The sequence below is a fragment of the Homalodisca vitripennis genome, chromosome 6 (genome assembly GCF_021130785.1).
Source record: "Homalodisca vitripennis isolate AUS2020 chromosome 6, UT_GWSS_2.1, whole genome shotgun sequence".
Taxonomy (NCBI): Eukaryota; Metazoa; Arthropoda; class Insecta; order Hemiptera; family Cicadellidae; genus Homalodisca; species Homalodisca vitripennis.
Window position 1 is genome coordinate 36,361,492 of NC_060212.1, and position 13,993 is coordinate 36,375,484.

Sequence of the window (13,993 nt, forward strand, 5' to 3'; positions counted from 1 at the left end):
TTAATTTCCACATTTGAGCGGGAACAAGACAAAGAATGTCAAAGAACACAGAAACACAGATAAAAACGTTAATACTATAGTAAAGTTTGGTAAAATATGTTGATAGCTATAAAAACAATCTATGTAGCAGTTTCAACAAATGTTGTACAAATAATACAAGTTTTAAATCATTATGATTTTATTAAAATAAAGATTAATATTGAGTTTCCTAACCACCATTTATATTTTAACAATTTTATTATTGATTCTAAGACCATTTTAAGATAGTCTATATGTGATTTTTTTTGCTTTCAGCGGAAATAAACTTTTCATTGATTTTCGTAATATTTTTGGAAGAATTAACGATCAAATACAGGAAACGTGGCTCTTTCAATGTGTTTATTTCTTTAGTTCAGATTACACTGGCGAATATAGGAGCCCAACTGCCAAGGTTACTACCCAACTGCTGCTGCATAATGCGAACAAGAATTAGCAATTTTTATCTCAAGTACTGTCACAAGTGATTGCGACGTCACTGTTGCTGGTTGTTATGGCAGTCAAAATAAACTCGACACATACAGTAATATCTTGGCAATAATAGAGATTTTAACGCTGACACTGCTTTTCAAGTTCTTGCAAACAATTTTCCCACACTAGTAGGGATTCTTTTACACTATACAGTTTTAATTTCCGACACTGTCCTCCAATTCTCGTGTAAAACTGTCCAACACAGGTTGCGACGTCAATCGTGAGAGCTCTTAAACCAGTTTAGCCTAACAATTTTTACTATCGAATACAAAACTTGCACAACTTCTTGTCAGTGTTAACCTTAAAGTACAAATCTCAATCCTTTGGTTATGCGCTAATTTTGAATGCATTTAAAAAATTATGTTTACAAAAATTAAATATCACGTGCACATTATGTTTAACTTTAAATATACTCGGTAATGCTGGCAGTATCAAAGTGTTACACTGACTGATATCTGAGGCAATCATGATGAAACCCTGTGGAATTATGACGTTCTAAAGATTTATTTCTCATTTTCGAACAATTCCAGTATTTAAATAGCAAACTAATTTCATGTTTTAACCATGTTCTGAAATTAAACATCAAATGCATTTTATGTTCAACATGTATTGTACATTTTAATGATATCAGAAGAAAATTTTTTGTATTAATTTCTACATAACTTCATATTAATTAATAACCAATAATGTGCATACTGTATTAGCACTTTGACAATTTTTCCATTTTGATTTTTTACGTTTTTATTTGTTAACGACAAATCCATTACAACACAACATAAGTTAGAATTCAAATAGTTTTAACGAGAATAGTACTAATATAACGTAACAACAATAGAAATAACAACATTAATTAACGATAATAATGTTATGGTAATGGTGTGAGTTAATGATTTCATAGCAAAAGATACTGTTATTATGACTGTGTTGATTGTTGCTGATCAAGGTCAAAAGTCGCTGAATCTCCAATGCCAAGAAGGACAAAAGGATGGTATGTCACTGGATTCAGATTCAAACTACACATGTTGTTAAATAATTTCATACAAATTGACATTAATACAAATACGTACAATTTGTATGGCTTTACTATAGTTTCAAACCTTTCAGAGAGTATAATATTAATCAAATATTCAATATATAGGAGTAATAACGAGTAATATCAATCTTATAATCTATTCAAAGTACAGTTTAAATCCTACTATTTAATTATTTTTACATCAGTAGTTTTTCATATTACAAAGTCACCAAACTACGGAGTTATGCAATCACATGTAAAATAAGAATTTGATTAATAAAATGAATAGCTTTTAATGTAAAAGACATTTTTTGTATACTTCCACATAAAATTTATTAAAATAGCGCTTTCGCCGGTTAAGGCATCATCAGTTTGACATTGTTTACAGAAAAATCATATGTGTAAAATAGAATAAACATATGATAAAATAGAATAAAATTTAAAACTAACTGTAAAGAGCAAAAATTAATAAATTATAAAAGAATTATGTAGAAAAATATGGTTTGCAATTCATAATTTTGGAATGGATTTCTTTTTTTACTAATGGTATAAAAATATCACTGAAATTTACGGAAGGTTGGGAAATACAATTATCTTTTAAAACTGTCATACACGCACTTTCAATTTTATTTCTTTTAGTCCAGGAAGATTCTTTAAACACTACACTAGATGATTCAAAATTTATATGATGATTTTCCTTTACTGCATGTTCAACTAATTTAGACTTTTCAATATTTTCTTTTTTATAATTATAAATGTGTTCTTTTACCCTAATTTCCACAGGTCTTGATGTTTGGCCAATATACATCTTGTTGCAACCACAGTCAATTTTATATACCACATTCTTGGTTTCTTGATGTTTGTTTTTCGTTTTAATTTTGTTAAGTAGCTTCTTATATTATTTTGGGACTTAACAACAGTGCGGATGTTAAATTTATAATTTATCTTACGAATTTTTTCTGATGTTCCTTTTACATAAGGAATAGTTACGGTAGTGAGATATTTAGGATTGTCTGTTTTGGTAATTTGCTTGCAACTTTTGTTTTTAGCCTTAGCTCGTTCAATAATTGATGGAGGGTAGTTGTTTTTAATCAAAAGTTCTGTAGTATAATTTTCTCCTAAAATTTTATCTTTGTTATCAGTTACCAAATTATTAATCTTCTGGAACAAATTTTGTACTAATCCAATTTTTACATGTTGAGGATGATTTGAATTATAATTAAGGTACTGTCCACTGAAAGTCTTCTTGTAAAATAATGTTGTTTTAATTGTGTTTTCTTTTGTTTTTGTTATCAAAATATCAAGAAATGGAATTTCACTGTTAACCTCATTTTCAATAGTAAATTTTATCGATGGTCTAATTGAATTGATGTGTTTTAAAAATTCGTCTTGGATGTTAATTTTATTTTCCCATACACAAAAGACATCATCAACATACCGTAACCAAATTTTGGGTTTAATACTCCAATTTTCAAAAGGAATGTCTTCAAAGTGGTCCATAAATATGTTGCTAATTATTGGGCTGAGAACACCACCCATAGGTAAACCGGATACTTGATTGTAAAATCTATCTTTTAACTGAAAATAGTTGTGGCTAACACATACAGTAAGAAGTTCCATTATACAGTTAATAGATAATGTTGTTCTCATACTGAAGTTGTTATCATTAGAAAGTCGTTGTCTAATCAGACACAAAGCTTCAGAGACAGGTACATTTGTAAACAGACTATTTACGTCATAGCTGACCATAATATCACTGTAAACAATATTAATATTTTTTATTTTATTGATAAAATCTTCTGAATTCTTGATGTAAGAATTAGCTTCTCCAAATAATGGACTAATAATAGGTAACAAAAATTTTGATAACTTTGATACAGGAGAGTCAATGGAACTTACTATTGGCCTAAGAGGAATTAAATCTTTGTGAATTTTCGGTAGTCCATACAAATGTGGTGGCTTTGAATATTGAGGGCTTAATTTTACAATAAGAGGTTTACCTAGTTCATTTTCATGGTTTTTTAGTGTCTGTTTTATAATTTTCTCAATTTTTACTGTAGGATCCTTATTTATTGAAGCATATTCATCACAGTTAACTAATTTATTAATTTTACTATCATACTCTTCCTTGTCCAAGATAACTGTAACTTTACCCTTATCAGCAGGAAGAATTACTATGGATTCATCATTTCTTAGCGATTTAAGAGCACTAATCTCTGTGAAAGTAAGATTGCTTTTGGGTCTATTTGACTTTTCCAGTGTTTGTCGGATCAAAGCCCGGTAATAGTCTTGCTGTTCAGGAGGTAATAGATTAGCAGCTGAATCTGTTGGCATAACTATATCCACGCATGAAGTGTCCATTTGATATTGAAAAATTTAGGCCTTTGCTTAACAAGTTTAACTCACAATCTGTCATCGATTTGTTAGAAAGATTAAGAACAAACTGATTATTATTTGTCTGGTTATTATCGGAGTAAGGTAATTCGGAATCAGAAAAAGGACATATTATTTTATTGGCATTACAAAGCCTTACAATCTTTGATACTTGTTTTGTAAAAACATTATGAATCGTATCACTGACAATATCAAAAGTTTCTGCTTGAAATATATCTAATTCAATGGGATGTAATCTCAAAATGAGTAGTTCATGAATAATTTTAAGATATGTACTAACATTGTCTCTCAATTGATACCAATGTTTGATCTCTTCTGTTAGCCATACTTTCTTAGCCTTATATAAGGCAGATTTTGATGAACGAGATTTAGAGTTAATTTTGATTTGGATATAATTAGGAAATATATTTAACTTACGACATTGGTTATTGAACCAAATATGTTGTGTGCATAATCTTTGTTTTGTTTTAAGTTTCCTGTATAAAACACATAGTCGTCCCGTGTCGCTTTCTTCCAAGAGTTTTTCATTTTCTGCTTTGCTTGAAATATATCTAATTCAATGGGATGTAATCTCAAAATGAGTAGTTCATGAATAATTTTAAGATATGTACTAACATTGTCTCTCAATTGATACCAATGTTTGATGCTTGAAATATATCTAATTCAATACAAAGCAGAAAATGAATAGCGTTTGTATTTACAATACTTTAGAGAAATGTATAACGTATATGAGGGTAGGTTTTACTCAGTTGCTGTAAAACTATGAACCACTACAAGTTCTTTTCTTTTTAAACAATCATAATATTTAATATTGGTGCAAAACAACTTTACATCATGTAATTGATTTATTCATTATTTGTTAAAAGGATCAATATAATATTAAAGAATTTAAAAAATTGGCTCCACATATAGGAAACGGTAACCAAAATATCCCGTTTTCGGTGAGCTACAGCTTCGGGAAAATGAGAGGGTACGAAAGCACATAGACAAATCTGGCTTTTAAATTACCTTTCCACTCCATAACTTTCTTTTTTACTCTATGTGATACACTCTACTCTATGCGTACACCCACCTTACTGAGTACTGGATGTTATTGGTGTTGAAGTTGAATTTGTCCCTTAGTAGTAACAACTACCAGTAAATGAGTATAAGTAGATGTGATTATCATTAGGAGAGTTTTGTTTGGGATATCCCTTATTTTAGATATACATGTTATTTTAATTTTAGTTTGAAACAAAATATAAATATGTGGGCTGATACTGTGTTAATACTTTTTATTTCTGTTTGTACAGCATTTTTGGGTGAAGGTAAATTTATGATTGTATTTATAGGTTATAGTCTTATTGTTGGCTTACACCATAGGCCTAGCCTAGTATTTTTAACTTAATTTATTCAATAAATATATATTATATCCAATTCTCATTAAAGATATAATATAATATAATAAAGAGTATGATAAGCGGACCTGGTTTTTATATAACTTATTACAATCATGGATACTTTATATATAGAATAACAGAACTATTAATCATATCTTAAATACTAAATTCCTCACATGTTTCAAGTAATAGAAATAGTTTAAACAATTACGTATTGTCATAAATAATAAATGAACCATAGCCATTAATGAAAAATATACTAAATGATCTTTTAGTGTTATTTTGTATAGTTTTCTAAAGTTAACTACCTTTTTTTATTTAAAAAAAGTTACAGAACAAATCGTGTTAGAATATAAAAATATGTGTATATTTGGTACAGATAATTTAGTTATTGTTAAAATTAAGGACTATTGCATAATTATATCAATGGGTATAACAATTAAATAGGTATAGTTTGATAATTTTTATATAGAAATCCGGGTCCACTTATACTCTACCCCTCATTACTTGTTTTTTTCAAAGGAAACTGGATAGAGAAAAAATATACTAACAATAATGTATCCAGCCATCAATGCAGTCTATGGCAACAAGCCGATGATGAGTAACATACAATAGTACCTATCAGTAAAATATCAAAATTCTAGAGACTTATCACAAACACCTTTGGTGGCTATAATGCACTTTTTAAAAGTGTAAAGTTAATTCTTTGTTTGGAGTTTGCTATGGAAGATGGAAGGTTTGAGAAGATAACAGGATTTCGGACATTTGCCATCGTTATGGTTACCAAAGGTATAATACACTCTATTTTTATATGTACCCTTCCCCACCTGACGAAGAAGATAGATTCCAATCCTCGAAATGTTGTGTTATACCTTTTGTAACCATAACGTTGGCAAATGTCTGAAATCCTGTTATCCTGTGTAATGTCAGTTTTAATCTTTAAGACGTTGAGTCCGCCAAATCAATGGACTAGTACAGCAGTTCCCAAAGTTGTTTCATGCTGTACCACCTAATAAATTTCGAAACCTTTGTGTATCACCTATTTATATACAACCACACATCTGTACAAATGATATTTTCAAATTTTTAGTATATTATAACAGAAGTATTTAAGGTTTATAATTCTCATATAAAAAGACTATTTTTAGGTACTTTTGTTTATTAAAGAGCTGTTTTACCATTACAATAAATAAAATTAAAATCTATTTTTAAAGGTTACAATTAAAATTGTTGTGAAGATTTTAAATGTAATATAATAATTTAAATTTGGAATAAAATATTACTAATACCAAAAATTAAATTGTTGACTAGCAGCAGAAATAAAACAAAGATCATTGAAAAAAATATAAACAAGTATAAAAAACCTTTTAACAGAACAGAGTTTATATTTTTGTTTTAATTATTTACAGTAATGAGTACGTATACACAACAATTTTATTTAACAGATGGATGGGAATGGATTGATCGACTCAAAACTTGTAATATCTAAGTGAAATGGTACTCAGTTTTAAACGCAAGGCATTCTTAATAGAGGCCAATCTATTTCTGAACTTGTTTTTCAGATTTATTAATCATGAGAATCCAGTTTTACACAAGTATGAATCTGTGAAGGTTAGCAGAAATTTCACTGCTCTATCTGCGATCTCATAGTATGTGTCTTTGAATCCAAATGTCAATGAGATTAGTTTGGTTAAAAACGTCTTTCAGATCTGAATCACAGTGTAATTTGACCAATTGCTCTTTTTCAGTTGTTCAAAAATATCAGGGATTACTATTTTTGTGATATCATAAAATGGGCTTTTGATCCACATATCAACATTACAGTTTTCTGGAAAGTACAACTTGCACAAATGTTCTTCTAATTCTTTACCATGTTCACTGATGTCACGTAATAGTGTGTTACTAAGTAAAAGGTTATTTTCTTCTTCAAAGGTTTCAAGTGAAGGGAACTGTGAAAACTTTCTTTTCTTAGCTTAATTATCTGCAAAAGTGATATTTTTTTCAAAGCATTAATCTTTTCACATATTCGAAGTGGAGTATTGCATGTCCTTGAAGGCTCCTTTTAATATCATTGAGCTTAGAGAAAATATCAGCCTAGAAAGCCAGCCTTAGTAAACCTTAGTTTATCAGTGAAACGATCTCGAAGCTCAATATTTGTATCTAATACAAAATCAATATATCATGCCTTAATTCAAAAACTCGACTCAAAACTATGCAGCGCGCTCGGACAGTTCAGATAATGTAGTGGGATTTCTGCCCTTCCAAATGTACCCAGTCTCAGTTCACTGCAAGCAGTACAGTAGGAGTGGTAGGACTTTTCTTTGCGCAAAGTCTATTTTTCAATTGTGTTATGGCACAATGGTAAGCTCACTGGACCAGCGGTAAGCGATCAAGTTTTATGTGCGGTTTGGGAAGAATGCAACGGAAACTTATCAAATGCTTCACAAAGCCTTTGAGAAGGAATGCTTTTTGAAATCTCAATGCGGAAGTGGCACACACAATCTACTCCCAAATCCAAAAAAGCATGCAAGAGATAATCTTGAGACAATGCTGATCTTCTTTGACGTCTGAGGAATCGTCCATTTTGAGTTTTTACCTCAAGGACAAACTGTCAGCACAGCTTTTTACCTGGAGGTGCTCAAGAAACTGAAACAGTGAACAATGAGTTTATCCAAGCTCCCCCACAACAATGTCCCCAGCCATGACCTGATCCACAAGATCCCCATGGTGCTCCAGCTTCCTTACAGTCCTGACTTGGCTCTGGGCTGTATTCCTTTATTATCATGGTTGGTTAACAATACCCACTAAGCTTAAGACTCCAAAAAATGAAGTAGTTTTTTTTCAACCTGACCTGTGATTTGTCCTACTCTGTAGGTTTGCTTTATCCATTTTGTTTTATGGGCGATACCCTCTAAGTTTGGGTCTCCAAAAGGGGAATGGTTTTTTTTCAACCTGGCTTGTGATTCCTAATATGTAGGTTTGCCTTATCCATCTTGTTTGATGGACGATACTCACTAGCCTTGGGACTCCAAAAGGGGAATGGTTTTTTTTCAACCTGGCTTGTGATTTCTCCTCATATGTAGGTTTGCCTTATCCATCTTGTTTGATGGACGATACTCACTAGCCTTGGGACTCCAAAAGGGGAATGGTTTTTTTTTCAACCTGTCTTGTGATTTCTCCTAATCTGTAGGTTTGCTTTATCCATCTTGTTTGATGGACGATACTCACTAGCCTTGGGACTCCAAAAGGGGAATGGTTTATTACAACCTGACTCGTGATTTGGTAATCATCATGCTACCGAAAGCCCTTACTCCAACTATACAGTTATTTTTACTTGCCCAGCCAAGTGTGAAAGGCATTATAGCATTGAAAAATGTATATTCCTGGCTATTTTTGTAGGCACCACCCATTGAAAGTGTGTTAGAGCTTTGTCATTACCAATCCCAACTTAACGATTACACTATTTTCCCATTGCCTCAATTAGTAGCAATAGCTATGTCCACGTATGTTTACACCTTCAAAATCCACCATTGGGAACATGCCTATCAGTTTAGTCTGGGCTGCCTAATTTGGAAAACAGGATTGACCTAGATTTTACAATTATTCCACAAAACATTATAGGTATGGGAATAACTTGTGTATTGACGGGATGTGTGCCATTGTACAGTTGTTGGAAAATTACAACGTTTTTGTCACAGGAATCCAGTGCGGTGCAACTATGAAAATATAGTATAAAATAAAATTTTGTGTTTTTTTCCTAAGAGTTAAAACTGCAAATCCCTCGAACTATTTAAATAAAATAATTTTTCATTCATATTTTAAACTGTGCATTTCCTTACCTCTGAATTTATTCTAGTATTTATCTAATTCTCCCTGTGTTTTTCTAGGTTTGACTTGGCTAATGGTTTATAGGACTGAAAAGTATCAAAAACTGAAAGCTGAAGTGGAACGTCAAAGTAAAAGATGTAAGTTTAAATGTGTATTTATAATATTTGAATGAATTATTATAACATTATTTTATTTCACAATATTTTTATATTCTATTATTTGTATTGCTATAAAATTATCCTCTCTCATAAGATTTTTAATTTTGCTTCCAATAAAATAGAAAGATGTGCTTTTTTAAGTAAATATGCCATTTTGAAATGTATGTTTTATAAAGTATATATTTTGTAACAATTCCATTCTTATATGGAAGCCTGTAACTTTCTCTCATGTACTACATGATTTCCTCCAAAATTAAGACACTTATTGTATATCGTACAGCCAGTTTTTGTAGCCCATCGTTGTGAAGTGTGCTGTCTCATTTGGAAATCACAGCAACACTGCAGTCTGTGTGGTCTCTTCATCACAGTAAAGTTGTGGTAATAACCATTCTCAAGTAGTAGTCAATTGGGACTATAGTTAGGATGGTTGAGTAGTTTACATCTATATAATGCGATAATGACTTGGAGTTTAATGAGTCGTATGTGGATTGACATTGTAATGACTGAAATGATCCCTGTACTCAGCATGCCATGCCTTTTGGTTTGGATTGCACTGAAAACCACCTTGGCTACCATAAATGTTCCCATGAGAAGGAGTCACCAACATCATTCCAAATAGGTTGGCCTCTGCATTTGAAAAGTATTAGCAAGCCCACATGACAAGGCCTTCCGTCTGTAGAATATTTTATTAAACAAGGAAACTACCTGCTCAAGGAAACTTTAAGCGCTACATAACCATTTGGCTTTGTGTTCTAGCTGTTTTTTCGGGCTCACCTATAATGGGTGTAGATTTGTCCTCAAACTATAGCCTAATTCCTAATTAATTGTGTGTAATTAGTTTTTAGGTAATCCTTACCTTGTGAGTTTTGTTGAAAATATTACTTATTACTTATTTTATCATCTTTGGGTTCCACAAGATTTAGATGTTAACTACTAAGCTGATCTGTCAAACTCCAATATTTACCAGTTGGAGTTAAGTTTTAACATTGTTTGAAAAAGACTATTGTTTAATCTGTTAAATTTACTAGATATGTGTTTTGTTGTTACAGTAGAAAAACGCAAAGAAGCTCATGGAGACTCTCTTGACAAACAGCAAAAGAAGAAAATAGAAAGAGAAGAAGAAAGATTAAAGAACAACAATCGTGATCTTTCTCTAGTCAAAATGAAGTCAATGTTTGCTATTGGATTTGCGTTCACTGCGTTACTCAGCATGTTCAACAGCATGTAAGTTGAGAATTGATTACGCAAATACAGCCGCTCATTTATATTACATTTAGTGCTAGTGCTAGAAAACAAAGGTACCTTATTAGCTTGTAGCTCTACAGTAGTGGAAATGTTGAGTTTATTTTACTCCGGTTCACCTTCCTCCTAGTGCAGTGTGTGAAATGTGACGCTGTAGACTTTACAGACTTTACTCCTAGAATAATGGAGTTATGTTCGTCTGAATAGACCCAAAATAAGTCAACCACAAAGAAGCTCATAATGAACTCTTTACATTGTTTTGACATCAGAGACAATAAAACCCAACAAAATATAGTGTAATCTAGGTATTCTCATTGTCTCATCAGGTGCACAATTGGTGAACTGAACTAAAATTAAGATTCTCGTTAAATCAACCCTTCCCACCATAGCTATGTTATATATAGAAATATATCTACTTCCATTTGAAAATTATCATGGAACTTCTTTATATTACATCATAAACTTGCTCGCACTAAGAAACCTAACGGACTCCCAACTTTAAGATTCATCTCTCTAGCATAAATGCCAATGCAATTTTTCAATAAAAAAATCTTAAAATGCTCGGAAATTCAAATAGGTAAACCTTTCAATGATCATCACTTATTTCATGAGTGCTTTGCAATTTAGTGAAGATGCCTGTGATGTCCCTGTTATTCAGCAGGAAATTGTGTACAAAATGAGGGTAACAACTAATATATTTCAGAGAACACCACGTTTATTTGTTACTATTAAAAATTAATATGTTAACAATGGCTTATTACTAAATTTTTTTGTATGTTTCAATAATAATGGTAAAACCCAGTAATTTTTTACATTAAACGTGTAAGTATAACATGAAGAAATGATTATGAAGGCTTAGCAATTTTGCCCCAAACAAATTATATATACGTATTTCTATATGTTTTTTTAATGTTTCTCCGTGTACCCCAAAGGGTAGCCTACATACAAAATTAAGCAATCGTGCCCCTTGAGGGAGTACACGATAGTCTGAGGTATTTATTAAGCATTGGATCAAATTTAACAAACCCCGAAGACAGGCAAACAATAAAAATGCAATAAGGAAATGCATAGTGACATGTATCCGATGGGGTACACGTCATCGTGAACTTGTTAGTTATTACTAATTATGTACGTAGATTATTTTATTTTTAGGATAAGAATTTTTTTAATCATTGGCAAGTCACTTGTTTATTTTAGATTTTATCTGAAGAAATATGCTTGATAACCCCAAATGGTAGAAACTTCAGTAAAATTATGTGACAGTAAATTTGTGATTTTTGATGCTTATGTGATTCGGTAATGATGTATGAGAAACTTAGGAACAACTAGAAGAGGGTCTACATTTAATACTTAAAAAAAAAATACAACATTAAGTAAGTTTGGACTAATAACTGCCAATATTTTGATAAACATAACATAAAAATTAGAACAAAGAATTGTGATTGTGACAATTGCAGTGATTACGTATTGTTTTGTTTAAAGTTTTGACGGAAGGATTGTCGCACGCCTGCCGTTTCTTCCTATCTCCTGGTTACAAGGACTCTCACACAGGAACCTGCCAGGCGACGACTACACAGAGTGTTCCTTCATATTCCTCTACATACTCTGCACAATGTCAATCAGACAGGTACCGATTTCACTTTACACTACTGTACTTCTCTACACTTATTCACAGAAAAAAAGTGGAGGCAACTTAAAATTGTTACGTATGATAATAACATTTTGCACGGAACAAGGTAAAATAATTATGTTTAGCCTAATCCAGATAAACAATAAACGACAGATCACAAATGCCTTTGTGAACTGAACACAGATTTTAGACATGGTTCACTACACACACACTCAAAACCCTGCATTACAGAAAATGTTTTTTTTTATAAAATATATTGATTTTAATGTAGTGTTGTTTCATGGCGAGAAATTGCTCATTTAATTCTGAACAACAAAGAGTATGCGATTTGAGTGATTGAAACCGGAATTGACTTGTTTCAAGTTAGTGTCATAGAATAAACATTAGTCATTATTCCTTGGCAATATACATAAAACCATTAAAAATGCAAATATTTCAAGGCACCTGATGCATTTTGTGTAGAGTTTATTTTACCCTTTGGCATCGTTGGGTGGTACATGACTAGGGCCGCCCGTTTTTAACAACGTTGTACAGACGACCCTGCTAGCCAGCGGTTGCACAAGTCTCGTGCTCCACGCATTGTTCTGGTTAAATGCATCTAGCTCATTCATTATTTCATTATTTTGAAGAGGACATTTTCTTGTAGAAAACTAAATAACCAGTTGTTATAAATGTTTATAAAACTGTTTTGTCAAACTAAAAGTACTATTGGATTTAATATCATTAAAATAATAGTAATAATAATAAGCACTGAAAAAAGTCATAATTTAGATATGTTTGGTACAGGTAATATGCATGTATATATTAGTAATTACAGATGGAACTTATTTATTCACCAAACCAGAAAACATTGCAAAAAAATGTGTTTGTGTAAACCAAAAAACCAATCTGAATTATTTTGAAAATATAACTCATTATGAAGGAAATGGTGAACATTTTAAATAAAAAGGTTGATTAGTTATCGAGTAAATAAATAAAGAACAGAGCATTCATTACATCATGGAACAGCAGATGTCCCATGTGCTGATCGGCCATACTAGTATGCTGGGACAAAGGCTGACCTACCTGACCCCAAAGGGTTAAATAAAAATTCTGTGTTTGATCTGTACATTTGATTAAGTATATTGAGGTGCTCAATTGTTTTTCAGAATATCCAAAAACTGCTTGGATTTGCACCTTCAAGAACAGCAAGTAAACAAGGAGGTGGACTCTTCGGGACCGCCACCCCAACAGTTCAAATAGTACAATCACATTGTTCATAATCTCATTTGTAATTTTGCTGTGCAAATCATCGTGAGTGTATAAATATCATTTCATATTTATTTTGTATTTTATTTTATTTAACGTTATATACCATGCCTTGTAAAATCTTATGTTTGTTATCAACTTAAATATGGTAAATAAATTGAGTTGAGTTTCGATCTGTTCTTATTTCTTTCACAAGACCAGAGTACGACAATGAGTGATTAACTCTTGGAGTTCGGATTGAACTAAGTCTTCTCATCTTGGGGGGCCACTATGGGTGACCGTAGGTGTCCTATCTAATAGGCAGGAGGTTTATGACCATGTCCTGTCCCTCAGCTCGTCAGGCCACTATGTGTGGCCCACTGAATTGTGCAGTAATAAAATTCAATCCTTTTGCACTTGTGGCTGCAGAGTGCTGTCATCTCTTGGCCAAACAAGTAACTAAATTAATATTTATCTATATTTAGCACATACCATAGTAAACATTGTTTAGAATTACTTATTATTCGAACCCAGCCAGGCCACTAGCTTTATTTTTCTAACTAGTTTCTGCCAAATGTTACATGGTGCATGTTTACCATGTGTAGTCATTTAATTT

The 13,993-nt window shown here is 31.8% G+C and overlaps 1 protein-coding gene across 1 annotated transcript; it reads left to right on the forward strand.

Moving 5' to 3' along the window:
- The first annotated feature begins 5,000 nt into the window (after nt 1–5,000).
- LOC124364297 (calcium load-activated calcium channel) lies at nt 5,001–13,571 on the forward strand. Its single transcript, XM_046819657.1, is given in 6 exon segments — nt 5,001–5,220; nt 9,180–9,257; nt 10,328–10,502; nt 12,003–12,147; nt 13,299–13,364; nt 13,366–13,571. Coding segments are annotated over 6 exon segments (552 nt in total). The 5' UTR covers nt 5,001–5,159; the 3' UTR covers nt 13,393–13,571.
- Nucleotides 13,572–13,993: the final 422 nt, after the last annotated feature.